The following is an 18,692-nucleotide window of genomic DNA, read 5'->3' as shown; positions in this document are numbered from 1 at the left end:
TGAGCTTTCATGATTATACAGTAATGCTGGGAGGACAGAGCTAGATAATGTTTTGTGCCCCCCAGTATAAAAGTTAAGTATGGCTGGGAGGACAAAGGTAGATAATGCTGTGTGTCCCCCAGTAAAAAAAAAGTTAAGAATACTTTATCTGACTTGCTGCAGCTTCTAATGTGAATAAGAAATATTGGTACAGAAACATGTACAACTTTGCAAGATTGAAAATAACACTGGAGCTCAGTTTTAACTTCTTGTACCTTTGACACTTATATAAGGAATGCAGAAAGCTGTAGCTACAAGGACAGGAAGGCACAGGCAACAATAAAATTCATGGTCAGACAATTTAACCCTTGCCCAAACAACATATAAATGTGTTTTTTATCTGTGTCCCTGTTGAAGAGAAAAATTGAAGAGGGGTTGCCCTAGCTTCATTTTTACAAGGAAACTTAAGGTGGCCATTTGCCCAGCATGTAAGAGATTACTAAATAAAGTCTAAAGATTCTATTTATGAATAGGGAAATGGGAAAAAACAAGGAAGATTTAGCTTTAAATGCATATCTACAGTATGATAACCAAAACCTAAAATAATTAAGGTAAAATATGTATCTGAAATAGTGCAAGAGAGGAGAATTACCATAATGATAATTTTCCTCTGTTAAACAGAAAAAGTTGGATACATATAATTGTCCTATGAGCAAATGCTATTTTGTATACAGAATTTCCCGTCATCATGCTTTGTTTTCTAAAACATAGTTCAGTAATTATAAGAACAGCTTCATCATTGTTATAGTGTCTTATAATTTGCAGCCTTGCAACTGATGATCTCTGCTTGTAATTCTGTGGTTTTCTACATTTGCTTTTGTTGTTTAATGGTAATTGTGCTTTGTCATTATGATTTTTTTTAGAGCTCAACCCACAGAGGAAGCTGGAGTATGGCCAAACAACCAGTTTGAAACCGAGAGACTTCAGGCGATGATTCTGGCGTCCGCTAACGGTCAGTGTTCTATAGCAACATATGGGAGCACAGCATGTTATATTTAATAATTTATAGGCCTGCTATCTGTCCAAGCCAAGCAAATCAGTATTGTTAATTTACGTTGTAAAATAGTTAGGGAACAGTGCAGATGTAGCCGAGTGGTAAGAATTGAAAGATATTACATGATTAGTCATTTTACATTAGAATGACTCTTTCCCTTCCTAAATACTAAATTTATAGTTCAGTCTTCGAGGATGCAAAGTGGACTCATGCCCTTACTTTCAATGTGTAGTAATTTTAGTTTAATACAGAGATCTGTGGACCTTAGTGTCTTATATGCTCCTGTATATGGTGCAGGTTTGAATTTCCCATTATGTCAATTAAGGCACTGTTGTTAAGTCCCACAACATGCTTAGGAGCTAATAATTAAAAATAAAATTATTTGCAGCAATTTCTTTCTTCTTCTTTTTATTGTTTCAACTTTTTATTTAGTCAAGAAAATTGGGTTCAACTTAGTATAAGTTAAAAAATTAGTATTTAGCTAGATCATCATAATACGAGGCACATAAAGACATATTTCACAATTATTAAAGACTTTTTCTACTTATCAGCTAACCAAGAAAGCATTCTTTCAAATACAGTCCAGTTCATTCTGCTCTTCGGATACTATCTTGATGCTGGTTATAGTTGTCATGCTTTATTTGTAGAATGCACAGCCAAAATCACTGTTCATCCTATTTAGAAGAAAACACCGTGTTTCATTGGCAAAGCAGCTGCTGGTTGGAGCCTTCAACTGCAACTTCAGCTTCACTTTCTGTCTGTATTACAGTTCAAAAGGTTGCTCCTGCAATGCCCATGCTGCATCATCGGCTGTACCACCTGCATAGTAATATTTCCCAACCATAACTGAAGCTTTCTGTCCCTGTTGCAGCTCTACAGGAACTACATTGGTCATCACATTAATGTTGCTAAACATCCCATAATGACTCCTGGTTATCCGGAAGAGGAGAGAATGATAAAGAGGTTCTTATGTAAGGGGTGATTGGAGGTGCACAGAGGCACAGTATGGAGCACTTAGGCAGCTCATACATGATTCATTTTCTTTCATTCAACATTCAAGGTGGATGAGGGAATCACTCCTGCAGAGCTATTGTATTCTGACAGCAGGGAAGCTTCTCTGCCACCAGAATACATTCATCAGCATTGCAGGCTATGGATGGCAGCACTGATCAAGTGAATATTTTCCAAAAGGTTGGCAGTACGAGAGATCGACTTCTGTACAACCATCCTGTCCATAGATGGATTGAAAGACAGTCCCTCCCAGGGGTGGACTGACCATTTGGAAACTCGGGCACTAGGCTTTTTCGAGTTTGGGCAGGGGACCCCATGAGTTGTCAGTCCGCCCCTGGTCCCTCCTGAACCATCCAAATTTCAATTATCTATGGCCAGCTTTAGATTGGACCCCTGTGGGAAGCAATGTGTAGTGCTACCAAGACAAAAACCCAACCTGTTTAGGTGCTAGTGTACTGTTTGATAGAAACATCATACCTTAAAGGAAGCTTTCATATATAGAAGACAGAACTGTCAAAACACTTGGATAGTAAGCAATGCATAAATCTAACATATAATGTTGTTTCTATAATAGATCTTTTACTTACCACAGCAGAGGAGTGCCTAATGCTGGAGTGCTAAGTTGCCCCCAGTGAGAATCATATATATATATACACAGTATACACATTCACAATAATGACGTTACAAAAGTATTTCTGTAAATACGACCAAATTAAAGTTGTTCCAGCCCATAAAATGACAGTCTTTAGAATAGTCAGCCACAGCATTTGGTGTAGATTTGACCCTTCAGATCAGCTTGTGCATTGTTAAGTAATTTTATTTTCCTATGGTTGCTTGGTTGTAATGTTTTTCTGTGTACTAACATGCCATGACTCGGATTGGAGATTTAATGTGTGGGCATGAACTAGGATTAAATGTAATCCTAGGCATATCAAATGTAGAAGCCCACATTTGTGAGCAAACATTGCTTTGCCCGATGCAGTAGTAATCTTTTTGTGTTGGCAACATAATTCCTGACCTAATAATTGAGAACCAAGTGCAGAATATACACTTCAATAAATCTTGCTAAATTGTTTAAACAGGCATAAGTGAGACTAAGCAGACAGCACAAACTCCCTGCAGCCCACAAAACGCTTTCAAACACAGTTGTTTTTCTGTTGAATACCCAGGCTTAGAGGATGGTAGCATTGACTAGTTGTTCATTGATTATACACAATCAGGAATAATTATTCAAAAGGTCTGACATATAGGGGTTTATTTACTAAAGCCGGAGAGTCCAAAATCAGACTCCCTTCTGCATAGAAACCAATCAGCTTCCAGGTTTCATTGCCAAAGCTTCATTGAACAAGCTGAGGTTAGAAGCTGATTGGTTTCTATGCAGAAGGGAGTCTGATTTTGGACTCTCCAGCTTTAGTAAATAAACCCCATAAAGTCTTTGTATTGCCCCAGGAATTTTTTTCCCTTCGTTATTCAATATCATATTCTGGATCAGATGCGAATCTAATTGGTGGCAAGAAAGAGGCTACAGACCACTATTATTTTAGTTATTTTAACTAATGAGGGGCAATGTATGTGTATTACTAATTATAGAAGAGTGTATATACCTTTTCAGTCTTTAGAACATTCATCCTATAGTCCTTGTTCTGAACTGCACTGTACCAAAGTAGTGGGGTGCCTGCAAGGACACCACATATGGCACTATTTGAAAGTCCAAGGGGTGTAAAAAAATCACCAGTATTTTTTTATTTACCATTTCTTGTGAAAGCATCTTGTCATAAAAGTGCATGACAGCATTTCAGGGCACGAATCTCTGTGTACATTTAGAGGGTATGATAGTTTCCGGAAAAGGAAGTGCATAAACAACAGCCTTCATGGCAGGTTAACTAAGTATTTTTTATTGAAAGTTGCAGATTTGAAAATATTGAAAATTAGTTTTAAAACTACATTGTATTAAAGCTGATATGATTTTTTTGTAATTGAGTTCACATCTACTTTTAAGTCAATAAATACAAGTCTAAAACCTTTTAGAATTTGTATTTTGTTTAATAACTGACATAGTATAGTTATATTTTGTGGTTGAAGGAAAAGTAAATTACGCAGTCATGTGTAGGGCCATGTTATTTTCAGTTTTATAAACTAAAAGTAACTGCTTGCATTGCATAAATATCATAGCAGAAGTTTTGCCATCTGTTATCTGGCTCATAGAGTAAGATTAATTTTTCTATTGACAGAACAGTAATGCAAAATGTCATAAGAGGGAAAAAAACACATTGAAATGAGTACCTTTGGCAAGGTCTAGTGTTTATTCCTGGTGTGTATTAATACTTGTGTTTTTCCAGGCTGAGTATTGTAGCTTAGTAATTGACATAAAGTAAATGTTTAGTATGTTGACTATTATTCAAGTGCCACAAATGACCAGTGCCTTGGGCTGACACCAACAGGAGGAGGGATACATATGCACACACACATCTATCTATCTATCTATCTATACACATACATATAGTGTGTGTGTGTATATATATATATATATATATATATATATATATAAAGAAAATACTGCCTTGAAAAACTATTCGTACCCCTTGAAATTTTCCACATTTTGTCATGTTACAACCAAAAACGTAAATGTATTTTAATGGGATTGTATATGGCACATAATTGTGAAGTGGAAGGAAAATGATAAATGATTTTCAAAATGTTTTTACAAATACATACCTGAAAAGTGTGCCATACATTTGTATTCAGCTCCCTTTACTCTGATGCCCCTAACTAAAATATAGTGGAACCAATTTCCTTCAGAAGTCACCTAATTAGTAAATACCTAATTAGCCACCTGTGTGTAATTTAATCTCAGTATAAATACAGCTGTTCTGTGAAGAGGTTTGTTAGAACATTAGTGAACAAACAGCATCATGAAGGCCAATCAACATACTAGATAGATCAATGAAAAAGTTGTGGAGAAGTTTAAAGCAGGGTTAGGTTATAAAAAAATATCTCAAGCTTTGAACATCTCACGGAGCACTGTTCAATCCATCATCTGAAAATGGAAAGAGTATGACACAACTGCAAACCTACTTAGACATGTCCATCCACCTAAATTGACAGGCTGGGCAAGGAGAACATTAATCAGAGAAGCAGCCAAGAGGCCAATGTTAACTCTGGAGAAGCTGCAGAGGTCCACAGCTCAGGTGGGAAAATCTGTCCACAGGACAACTATTAGTCTTTCACTCCCCAAATCTAGCATTTATGGAAGAGTGGCAAGAAGAATGCCATTGTTGAAAGAAATCCATAAGAAGCCCTATTTGCAGTTTGTAAAAAGCCATGTGGGGGACACAGCACACATGTGAAAGAAGATGCTCTGGTCAGATGAGACCAAAATTAAATTTTTTGGCCTTAAAGCAAAATGCTATGTGTGGCGGAAAACTAACACTGCACATCACCCTGAACACACCATCCCCACCATGAAACATGGTGGTGGCAGCATCATGTTGTGGGAATGCTTTTCTCCAGCAGAGACAGGGAAGCTGGTCAGAGTTGATGGGAAGATGGATGGAGCCAAACACAGGGCAATCTTAGAAGAAAACCTGTTAGAGTCTGCAAGAGACTTGAGACTGGGATGGAGGTTTACCTTCCAGCAGGAATGGTTTAGATCAAAGCATATTCATGTGTTGAAATGGCCCAGTCAAAACCCAGATCAAATCCAGTTGAGAATCTGTGGGAAGACTTGCAAACTGCTGTTCACAGATGCTCCCCATGCAATCTGACAGAGCTTGTGCTATTTTGCAAAGAAGAATGAGCAAAAGTGTCACTCTCTAGATGTGCAAAGCTGGTAGAGACATACCCAAAAAGGCTTGAAGCGTAATTGCAGCTGTAAAATCCCAATAAAATACATTTACGCATGCCACACCTTTCAGGTATTTATTTGGAAAAAAATTGAAAATCATTTATCATTTTCCTTTCACTTCATAATTATGTGCTACTTTGTGTTGGAATATCACATACAATCCCAATAAAATACATTTATGTTTTTTGGTTGTAACATGACAAAATGTGGAAAATTTCAAGGCACTGTATATACATATATATATATATATATATATATATATATATATATATATATTGCCAAAAGTATTGGGCCGCCTACCTTTGCACGCACATGAACTTTATTGGCATCCCAGTCTTAGTCTGTAGGGTTCAGAATTGAGTTGGCCCACCCTTTACAGCTTCAACTCTTCTGGGAAGTCTGTCCACAAGGTTTTGGAATGTGTCTATGGGAATGTTTGACCATTCTTCCAGAAGCCCATTTGTAAGGCCAAGCACTGATGTAGGATGAGAATCCCTGGCTCAGTGTCCACTCTTAATTCATTCCAAAGGTGTTCTATCAGGTTGAGGTCAGGACTCTGTGCAGGCCAGTCAAGTTCTTCTACCCCAAACTCGCTCATCCATGTCTTTATGGACCTTGCTTTGTGTACTGATGCACAGTCATGTTGGAGTAGGATGGGGCCATCCCCAAACTGTTCCCACAAAGTATGAAGCATGAAATTGCTAAATATTAATTGGTATGCTGATGCCTTAAGTGTTCCCTTCACTGGAACTAAGGGGCCAAGCTCAATCCCTGAAAAACAACCCACACCATAATCCCCCCTCCACCAAACTTTACACTTGGCACAACACAGTCAGGCATGTACCATTCTCCTGGCAACCGCCAAACCCAGACACCTCCATCGGTTTGCCAGACACAGAAGTGTAATTCGTCATTCCAGAGAGCACATCTCCACTGCGCTAGAGTCCAGTGGTGTTGTGCTTTACACCACTGTATCCGATGCTTTGCATTGCACTTGGTGTTGTAAGGCTTGGATGCATGGAAACCCATTCCACAAAGCTCTCTACGCACAGTTGTTGTGCTAATCTGAAGGCCATACAAAGTTTGGAGGTATTTAGCTATTGACTCTGCAAACATTTGGTGACTATGCGCTCTGTCATTTTACGTGGCCTACCACTTCATGGCTGAGTTGCTGTTGTTCCCAGTTTCTTCCACTTTGTTATAATACCACTAACAGTTGTCTGTGGAATATTTAGCAGCAAGGACATTTCATGGATGGACTTATTGCACAGGTTGCAACCTATCACAGTACCACGCTTGAATTCAGTGAGCTTCTGAGAACAACCCATTCTTTAACAAATATTTGTATAAGCAGTCTGCATTCCTAGGTGCTTGATTTCATACACCTGTGGCCATGGATGTGATTGGAACACCTGAATCCAATGATTTGGAGGGGTGTCCTAATACTTTTGGCAATATGGTATATATATATATATATATATATATATATATATATATATAAAATCTAAATAGCACAGGAAAATACGTAGACAATAATAAAATAATAGTACGACCGCCAAACACTCAAACAGTGGACTGTATCTTTATCATACATTACCATGCCATTGCCTTTAATTAAAAAATAATTAGGTCAAAGCTTAAATGTATCTGGACTCTGTCTCTCTCTCTGTCTCCAAAAAAAAAAAAAAAAAAAGGTATACATACAGTTGATTTTTCAGCACTTATGAGTAGGCACTCTTGCAATTCACTTACCATGCCCCACACTATATAGCCAGGGGCTGTCATAGGCAACCTAATACATTTATTCTTTATCTACTTAGAGATAAAATATATCTGCTTTAAATAAGCTGCTTGAAAAGAAAAGAAATAAAGCTTTACTTTACTAACTGTGATTAGTCCTAGCCTTAGTAATCCCCTTCTTCACTATGTGGGCAAGAGTAATAGCCTACATTGCAAGATGGTATATATATATATATATATATATATACAGTGCATTTTATGTGCCATAATGTATTAGCTTGTTCATTTAAATTACAGCACAGACTTAAAGCTATAAGATGAAGTCAGACAGAGAAATACAAATAATGAGAGTTCTATGGATATTTCTATGTACAGTACATTGCTGTTCCTAGTTGTATGTGCAGATCAATCACCAGATAATTTATTATATTTTTTACAGCTTATATGGAGCCATAGTAACTATTATAATAAAGTAACCAGAGCGATTATTGACTAAACAATGACTACTGCTCAGGGGCGGACTGACAACTCATGGGGTCCCTGGGCAATAGGGGATCATGGAGCCCCTGTGTCCTTGCCCACACTCAAACCACACCCAAAAAAGCCTATGAAAGGTACCAGGGACATCTCATGGGGCACCCTACTGACCCCGGGGCCCTCGGGCAGTGCCTGAGTACCCGAATGGTCAGTCCGCCACTGCTACTGCTGTATCTTAAAGGAAGCATATCCTTGTAAAGATACTGAGGCTGTCACACTCACTTCTAATTTGGAAAATGCTAGTTGCTAGACTCAATACTTTGTGGCATTAAGCAAGAAAAAGCAAGCAGATAAGAATTTATGATCCTACTCTCAGTTTTCCTGATATGGATACTTTTCCAGGGTCAGTGAATCAAAAGAGTCTGTATAACAGCAAGGTTATCACCAATGCTAAACCCCAGATGCATTATCGAAAAAGTTTGCTTTTAAGTAAATCTACCTTTCTAATGCTTCTTGGATGATCTGTTTTAATTTTAAGCCCACGGTCCCTGTGAACTGAATGAATTAGGTGAGGTCAAGAGATCTGTCACACTCAAGCAGACATGCAGTAAAACAATAATCAGTGGCGTACACTGAAATAATTTTAGATCCGAACAGAGTTGTGTGATGCCTTCAAAAACACAAAAATAATATGGATGGAAAATACCTTTAAAACTCAGACAGTCCTGCCATTGCTGCCAATGCAAACTTAGAGGAAAAGAGATCATACTTTGAGCACATGGCAAGTCTTTAGAGCAGAAACTTATTTCTGTTTTGTTTTACAGGCTGGAATTATTAGTATTTTCCATCTTCAAATTACGTTTAGGTAGAATTGTTCCTTGGAGTAAAAAAATATTTTTCCTAGGATGGGCATAAGAATACATTTATAAATTTACAGTTATATATTTGCCAATTGGAATTTAGAACATTTTCACATATTTACTTACAGAGGCTGCTGAAGGAACATCAGGCCTTGGAGGAAGCACAGGCACTATGGGCCTCAGTGCCCGCTATGGACCACAGTTCACCCTGCAGCATGTGCCCGACTACCGACAAAATGTCTACATTCCGGGAAGTACACTAACCCCGACCAATGCTGCAGGAAAGCGTGATGGAAAAGGTGGTGGAAACAAGAAGAAGTCGGGGAAGAAAGACAAGAAATAACCATTTTTAGAGCAGCTTACAGCAACAGGGCATAATTGTTTGAGAGCTTTTCCATCTTTAAAAAAAAAAAAAGTATTCGGGTGAAGTTGAATGTCACCTTAAAAAGAAAAAAAAATATACATAAAATCAGTATCAAGAATGTGTCATCATTATTTCTGGCTACACATAATGTCCTTTAGCTGGACATTTGTCTGCTTTTAGCCTTTGTGATGAAAATCTTATGTTAAAAGTTAACCTCTGAAATAAGTGCCCTGATATATTCACTAATATTTTGTACTAGTGCAAGCTGATTACCTAGCTAATGTATGCACTCTTTTTACAAACTTCAATTTGATTTGCTACCACAGTTCCATCTTGTGGAATTTCTTTCATTGTATATATTCCCAGCAGAGTAGATATTTATAATTTATAAACATTCAGGTAATTAAGTGCTTTTTACCTGTTTCCCATTATTTTTCCATTGACTAACTAGTGCAACTAGTCAGTGTGCTAAAGGTAGTGATATTTCATCTGAATTAAAAAAAATATACTCTTAAAGGGCTTGGTTCATTTGAAGGCGAGCCCTGATAAAATGATAAAAATGGATATTAATACTTGCCAATATTTTAAATCCAGGGCCAAATTTTGCCAAGCTCATAATCTTTCCTGCTAGGTAATACCCTGCCCATTTCATCATCGGGTTTGGAAATATTGGTAATTATGGATAATTTGTGTTGTCATTACCTACAAGAAGTGAAGGCACCATTATACTAAAACTCATATTCCCCACCTGGAAAATTTAACTAGTCCTAAAGAAAATAGAGCTAGGTTAGCTTGCAAAGTGGCTGCCTCCACTGTGTATAAGTAATGGAAACACTTTAACTGAGTTTATTTTACTTAAATATGTAAAAACAAATATATATGTAGTGATTGTACAACTACTACTTAGCAAGAGTGTCAATGGTCTTGTGCAGTACTTCTTTTAATACTGTACTTGTTGATGTTTTGTTTATTTTCTGAAAGAAAAAAAATATGTAAGTTCCCCCAATTATGGATGAAAAGTTTCACATTATTTGATGTACAGCAAACACAATTAAAAATGTTCATGCCGACTCGCTCCTTCAGGGTGGTAAACCGGGTTCTTTACACTTCTGCACACAGAAATGCATGTCTAATTTTCACATGGTGTCTACAGTTTTCCACCAGATGTAGGGACTTTGTTGCATGTAGCCAGCATGGGGGTCATTCATTCTTTATATAGAATGGTTAAAGTAAGCCTGTGTAGTGCAGGGAAAATGTTTAAGTATATTGAGTACTTTCACTGGGGGAGGAGACCAAGACACAAACTAGACCATCCTATGTTATCGTAATTAAATGTAAATCAAAACAATTTTTACAGTTCCACTTATTTACATGAGAAACGACAAAAAAGAGAGAAAAAATGGTCACATTTCAAAGTGCCCTACTGGCTTAAGTTATGAAGCAACTAATGAACAAATAATTTCTAAACCCTTTTGAACGTTAATTTTCTGAAATGTTGAGGCTTATTTATTAAGATAGAGACCAGCGTGCAAAGTGCAGCAACCCATAACATCCTATCAGAACTCATCTTCTGACTGCTAAAAGCTAAGAAAAGATAAAATTAGAATGGTTTATGTGGAATACAGCACATTGCACATGATCAATGTCATTATCCTATTATAAAATAGGCCCCTATATCAATATTGTTTGCAGAGGGAGGAAGAGTTTGGACATGGGGACACTTGTGATATATATGATGAATTTGGCCAAGTTTCTTTAGAAATTGCCTTTTTAAGGCTAATGGCGTTGCTTTTATTAATATACAGTAGTAACTTGCTTTTTAAATTGGGCCAAATTCTTACATTTTATGCCAATGTAATGTTATTCAGCATCTTGCTTTACTATATTTCTCTCTCCTTCACTTCAGTATCAGGTTAGATAAAAAAACAAAAAATGCTAAAAAAAAAAAAAGGAAGAAAACTTTCACCATCCTCCTCCATGTCTCTTGTAATAATAGTAACCATCCTCACTGCTTGTAATACTAATAACTAAGGCAGTAACGTGAGTCTTTTAGCGGTAGATGGCATTTTTGCTATTTTTCTTTCCTTTCTATTGAAACAAAAAAAGAATATGTCATTGTAGAGATACTATTGTCTTGTAAGAATGAAGTGCTTATTTCATCCCAGTAGCTAACTTGTGAACAGCAGTATTTTAATATTCTCCTATCTTTACGTGTGGTTTGTGATCTCAATGTACATGAGTTGAATTGCATCTGTCCTTTTTAATGTGTCTAATACTGAACTATATCTACATATTATATAAATATATATAGGCTTATTCCCCTCCCTGTATCCATATACCCATGTCACTGTATTACATGCAAGTTTTATACTCTGTTTTTATATTGCTTTCTTTCTTCGGGAGAAAAAAAAAATAAATAAAATGTTTTCTTCAAAATGCCAGTGTCAGAGACCCTTTGTTATGTAGATGATTGTAGTGCTTGCTTCGTATTACACAAAGCACAGATAAGTCTTCTTATTTCCTTGGAGAGATTGCTGCCTTGCTAAGCTTGTTAGAGATGACCCATATTTCTTAATGATTTGTTTGGTATGGCTGATGGCTGCGAGCGTGCCTGAACATGTGATGTACAGCACAGTGGCCCAATAAAATGCATATTTTATCATGGAAGAGATAAGAAATAGGTAAGACCGGCGAAAAAAATAAAGCCAAAATAACTTAACCTTGATGAAGGAGGAGGTTTATTCTTCCTCTGTCTAACAGTATTTTTGCAAATGCTGGTTTTCCAGCATGTCTCTTCAGCAGTCTGTTGGACAGACTACTGTACATACTGACCAAAAGTCAACCAGTTCCTGTTGACCAGACGATTTTCGGACAGTACCTAGCTTAATACAAACTACTGAACTCCAGATATGATCTTTATTGCATAATTGCATTGTTCCATCAATGTAAGTATGAATATTTCAAATCTGAGGAGCCATGTTTTAGCATCCTCTATTGGAGTGTATTTTTTTAATGTATTTTTATTGTGACATTGATAAATAAAAGTGATGTTTTAAAATGGTAGTAAATTTGAAAAAAAGAAAAAAACTTTTCCCCTGCAAGGCAATGACATATCGTGCTGGTATGAATCGCATACTAGCATATTATGAAATACTTACCTTAAAACAAAACCCTCCAGTGGCATGCTATCACCACTGAAGGGCTTCCATTTTCACCTGGTGTTCCTCCGGGTTTGCAGGCTTCGGTCATCTGACTGGCTGAGGTGCCAAGGCGTCACTCCCGCACATGCGTGCGGGAGTCCCAAACACGGCATGGAGCTCTGAAGAAACAGCATGGGTATGTCGTTCCTTCAGAGTGCATGCGCTAGTGACGTCACAAACATCTACAGAAGTAAATATCTCCTAAACTCTACATGTTTAGGAGATATATACAGTACCTAAAGGGAAGCCGTATTGTAGGTTATAGCATGTTTAGGAAATATATACAGTATATACAGTACCTAAAGGGAAACCGTATTGTAGGTTTACCGGTAGGTAAAAGATAAACAGAACAACTTTACTACCAATTATTTTAATTTATGGTATGATTTATGACACCAAGTCCTGGTACATTTAATTGATTTGTGTTTAATATATACACATAGCAATGTGATGTCCTTACCCAATGTAGAGCAGAATAATGTATTACTATATAGATAGATACTTTTAAGTGACACTAACCTCTGGTGAAATAAATAAATAAATTCAAGTATGTAGTCATACCTCACAAAAGTCTCTCCTATTGCTCTCAGCCTCCTCCAAATCTCCAAATTCACTTTTTTGCTGCTTTGGTCTGACTTTGATCTGATTAGAAGGTGGCTACATTTGTTTTTCATGGTGCCAATGTATGTAGGAATGTAGACACCCTCTCATGGGGTATGGGATGTGTAGTGCACATGATCTCAACTAACATCATTCCAAACAAATGTAAGTGAGTATGAAAAGGAGACGTTTGGAAGCTTACAGAAGACATTACAAGGAGGCAAAAAACACAGTAAGAAACAAATGAATGAAAAATGGATTTCAGTGTGTTTATAAATTATTTTTGTGGAATCAGGATATTATTTAGTGTTAAACCTGAACTCCAGATGCAGACCTGTACCCTACTAATTCTGCACTTCATGGTTATGTTTTTGTGCTCTTTTCCACAATTTATACTCCCAATATGATTGAAACAAGTGCCTTGCTCTCTGTAAAGTTATACTGTTTCTCATGAAAATTAAATACAAAATTATTGAATGAGAAAACTGAACTCCAGGTATGGCATACTTACACTGGTCCAGCTTTGACCAATATAGTATGTCCATTTCATATTTGAGAGCTGGGGAAGCTGACAGTCTTTCAGGTTCCATGTGAGCGTCTTACCCTCTGCATGCTGACCACAGGGGATAACTTGCATGACACCACTTCCCATCATAGAATGCCTTACATTTTTTCAATGAATACAAGGAAGTCTCTGATTAAATAAGGGTAAGATTGTGATATCATCACCTTTTCTCTCCAACCCATCCAATCCGAGAACACCTTGTATTCACTTTAATAAATATAAGTTGTTTTATATGGAGCAGTGGCGAGCAAGCTACCCCCTAAGATCATTGTGCAGAGATGAAGGTATACACTTACATTGATCAAGCTGGACCAGTGTAAGTATCCAATAAAGCAGTGGTCACTAAATGGCGGACCACTGTCTGAGAACGGCCCCAGCAGCGCTGCCTTCTGGACCACCAGCCTGCAATAACAGATCCGCCGCTGAGCAGGGCGGTCGTCACAACAACATAACATCATGTGTGCGCCTGCCATTTGCAGCTCGCTCTCTTTTTGGCTCCCGCTCCCTGCCTACTCTACAGAAGCATCCTTCAGCAAGGATCCCGGCACAGCTCCTGTCTGCCCTCAAGGTAGGGTGTAGTCTTACAGGGACACTCTGATGGACACATTGAATGTTAAAGGGTCATGCTGATGGGCACATTTAATGTTAAGGTGCACTCTGATGGGCACAACATAGAATGTGCCCACCAGAGTGTCCCTTAACATAAAATGTATCCATCAGAGTGCCCCTTAATATAAATGTGCCCATCAGAGTGCCCCTTCACATAAAATGTGCCCATCAGAGTTCCCCTTAACATAAAATGTGCCCATCAGCATGCCCCTTATTTTATGTTAAGTGGCACTCTGACAGGCATATTTTATGTTAAGGGGCACTCTGGTGGACCCATTTTATGTTAAGGGGCACTCTGATGGGCACATGTTATGTTAAGGGGGCACAAATGGGCACATACTGTGGAAAGGGGCGCTCTGATGGGCACATGTGATGGAAAGGGGCAGTCTGATTGGCACATGTGATGGAAAGGGATGCTCTGATGGGGAATATGATGTAAAGGGGCACTCTGATGGGGAAATATGATGGAAAGGGGTACTTTGAGTGTAAGGGGGCACTTTTACGGGAATACCTGATGTAAGGTGGCACTGTGATGGGGATACCTGATGTAAAGGGGCACTGTGATGGGACAACTGATGTAAAGGAGCACTCTGATGGGCACACATGATGTGATGGCATTACATGATGTAATTTTGCACTCTGGTGGCCACACCTAATGTAAGGGGGCACACTGATGGGCACACCCTATTCGGACCTCAGCCAGAAGAAAATTGTATTGACCAGACCTCCTTGAATTTTAATTCAATACCCCTGCAATAAAGATTATACCTGCAGTCCAACATTTAAGTAAATAGTAATACAAAAATCTGTTCTACAGTTGATTAGGACACAACCAATACAGTATATAAAGATTAAACATGAAAAATGTAAATGCACCAGGACATTTGAGGTGTCATAAGTCATACCACAAATTACAATCATTTAAAAGTCCAATTTTATTTACCAATGTCACAATAGAACATATTCAATATATGAATATATAGTTCTATAGAAGATGTTAAAACATGTTACAAGATAACTTCACAGTGGGGGAGACTTACTAAAACTGGTGCATGCAGAATTGGGTGCAGCTGTGCATAGTAACAGCTTCTAACTTCAGCTTGTTCAATTTAGCTTTGACAATAAAACTTGGAAGCTGAATGGTTACTGTGCACAGCTTCACCAGATTCTGTGTGCACTAGTTTTAGCAAATCTCCCTCAATATGTGCACTCATACATCTACCCTTTACCTATCCACTATACAGTTTGTATACTTAACCTTTCAGAATATACTGATGCTTAACAGTAGAAGGGTGGTCCTTTTTTACACCTTTCCCTATTCTGCTTAATCAGAAAGTATGGTACTAAATTTAGGAAAAAAATAAAAAATGACCACCCTCTTACTATCGACCATTAGCATATTCTGGAAGGTTTTGATGCAAAATTTAGAAGATGTATAGTGGATGGGCAAAGAACATAGTTGCACACGCTGTGGTGTTATCTTATAAAGTATATCCAAAACCAAAACTTTATTTTCATCCCGAAAATAGAGGGGAGGATTAGTTGTACCTTAAGGTCAGATTCACTCTGTTGCAGTGCAGAAACACATACGCGTTATTACCTGTGTTAACGTGTTGTTGTGCTAAAGTGGCAGTAAACTTGTTTAAAAAAAAAAAGAAAAAAGTACAGGTATTTCAAGGTATTATCATAATGTGCATTGCTTACTAGCACAATTTGAAATACTTACCTTAGAACGTAGCCCTCCAGCGGCACGCTGTCACCACTGCAGAAGGCGTCCATCTTCACTCAGTCTTCCTCCCTGGTTTTAGGGCTGTGGTTGCTTGAATGACCAAGCCACTGATGACATCCCTCCCACGCATGTGCTGGTATTGTCACCGGCTACTGCTCCGTGGAATATCTCCTAAACAGCGAAACAGGAGATATTCATTTTACCTACAGGTAAGCTTTATTATGAGCTTACTGTAGATAAAAATATATGAAGTGACTTTACTACCACTTTAGGGCAACCATTCATTTTGAATGGGCTATCAACAGCAAAGTGACTTACAAACAATCACAGCCACACTGACTACAGTGTGGCAACTAAATGTATCAAAACACATACTAAATCTATCTTGCCAAACCTAGCACATATCTAGGAGGGTGCTACACTACCATAAGGAATGGTACAAAAATTCTGATCACCTTCAGTCAGGAATGTGTTGATAGGGCATTTATTTGCAACTCCTGGAGAAGCTTCCATGAAGTCAGGTCTGTAATTCCCTTTACTGCCAAGATAAAGCTGTGTGTGACCCCCTTCCACTGAAAGTGTCTGAAGCTTCTCCAGACAGAGGTAACTAAAAGCCACATCATGAAAGCCATGTTGCAGTACATAAAAACTTCTATTATTTTCCAATTCTAAAAGAAGACCCTGTCATCAACTTTAAAAAATTCTGGTAAAGGATCAGAAAACGTGCAGTGTTTTCCTTTCCATAATTTTTTTTTTATTCACTTGCAATGTGCATTTAAATGATTAATCTTGCTAGAAAATTTGACTTCCAGCACAGTCAATTTCATTGCACAGCCCTCTCTTCTTGTACGCCATAGCTCTCTCTTCTTCTATGGGTGTCTAAATGCTATCTGGGCTGAACCAGAATCTCCAACCCTCCCGTCACCTCCCTACATAACCTTTTATGTAGCTGCCGGGAATGTAGCATGCATAAAGTAAATTAAATGCACAAGTAATTCTATTTTAAAATTTTGTGTTGAAATAAATTATCGGGAGACAGGGTCCCCATAAAGAAAAAAGGCTAAATGAAGATCAGTGATAATTCTCCTTCAAAATGAAGGTCAGATATAACTTAGCTGATAAACATCTGCTGTTGTCATTCCAAATCCAAAAAACATGGCGATTGAATCACACCTAAATTAAAAGAAATGAAAATTGTGCCTTACTAATGGTAAGTCATTTTCTGACTCACAATCCTTCATTTTGGCTGTCTGTGTAATGCAATTTAGCTTGGCCAAATATCCAATGCTGCTGGTGAGTGTAGCCAAGTTCCATGTACTCTGGCTGTCCTACCATTTAAAACATATGCCTATGGTATGACACAAAGAAACTGTTCACTTTGTAAGGGATGCTGAACTTTTCAAAAGGAATTATCTCCAGAGCTTAGTGAATGTGGTAAAGCTCTGCTGACTTCTGTCATCCAATCATGTGCAAGCAAAAATGCTGTTTTTTTTAATTTTTCCTGCATGTGATTGTGTATTCTTTGCAATGTGAAAATTTACAAGAATAACAAAGCTCTGAGGAAAATCCCCTTGCAAGGTGAACAGCCTATTTGCTTTTAGTGAATCATGCCATAGCAGTCTATGCAGGTTCATGTTACATGAAATGTACTGTCCTTGTTCATGGTTCTGCCCAAACGCTGTCCAAAAACTCAGGCACACCCACATTATTAGTTAGCTCAAGGAATGGTAGCACAAGAAGCTCAGTAAACTGAGATGACATTACAGCAGGAGCTGTTTTCCTGCTTGTCATATTCTAATGGATCAACATCTTATTTTTTTTTAGGTTACAGCAGCTACCCCACATCTTGTGTAACTGCAGGATGGTAATTAAACCATAAAACTACACTTCCAAAGATGCTGATTAATCATTTTTATATTACTGAATAATGCCAAAATGCTAACTTCAACTTTTTTTTTCTAAATTCCAGCTCTCCCATGTACCAATATACCATTAATGTATCTATTTTACGGAAAAGAAAAAGCTTTCTATTTCTCTTAGACTAGGCCTTACCTCCCTTAGCCTCAGTGTTCTGTTGAAAACTCCTCCATTATCCGTTCTGAATTTGGTATTCAGGACGGGAGAACCTGTAGAAGGATGTAATTCACCAGTTGACCTCATTAACACACCCTGCACCTGCCTTCCTCTTCCTCCAGGAGATCACTCCCACCCACTTCCTCAGGTTCATGTATTTCCAATGCAGTCAGTGATCACCGTTCTGTCCAGGGGCGGACTGACAACTCATGGGGCCCCTGGGCAATAGGGGATCATGGGGCCCCTGTGTCCTCACCCACATTCAAACCACACCCAAAAAAGCCTATGAAAGGTACCAGGGGCATCTCATGGGGCCCCCTACTGACCCCGGGCCCTCGGGCAGTGCCCTAGCTCCCAAATGGTCAGTCCGCCCCTGGTCTGTCTAAATATACAGCTATCATTTTTTTTTTCTATCTTGCCTTCTTCTTGCATCTATCACTCATATGGTTGAGTGTGCAGGACCTGAGCAATCAGATAACAGCCTATGTGGAGAAGAGCTGTAGTACTGAAAACAGGAGAAGTGTGTCCTGGAAGTCATGTAAGCTCACCGTACCCTATACAATCTGATTGCACAATCTTCTTTAGAT

General features: G+C 38.2%; 1 protein-coding gene across 50 annotated transcripts in view; it reads left to right on the top strand.

Annotated features, from left to right (window-relative positions):
• The window catches only part of LOC149474319 (protocadherin gamma-C5-like), a 561,663-nt gene extending 549,898 nt beyond the window's left edge, over window positions 1-11,765 (top strand). For all 50 annotated transcript variants that reach the window (XM_089656066.1, XM_089656064.1, XM_089656207.1 and 47 more), the window contains exons 3-4: window positions 903-991; window positions 9,094-11,765. In XM_089656066.1, the coding sequence (XP_089512192.1) occupies window positions 903-991; window positions 9,094-9,308 (304 nt within the window). In that variant the 3' untranslated portion in view covers window positions 9,309-11,765. The remainder of the gene's footprint in view (window positions 1-902; window positions 992-9,093) is intronic.
• The last annotated feature ends 6,927 nt before the right edge of the window (window positions 11,766-18,692 follow it).

This window comes from Staurois parvus, unplaced genomic scaffold, assembly GCF_062004578.1.
Source record: "Staurois parvus isolate SC_StPar_1 unplaced genomic scaffold, SC_StPar_1.0 ptg000006l, whole genome shotgun sequence".
Lineage (NCBI taxonomy): Eukaryota > Metazoa > Chordata > Amphibia > Anura > Ranidae > Staurois > Staurois parvus.
Note: the sequence above shows the minus strand (reverse complement) of the source record. Positions and strands in the feature narration are given on the sequence as shown.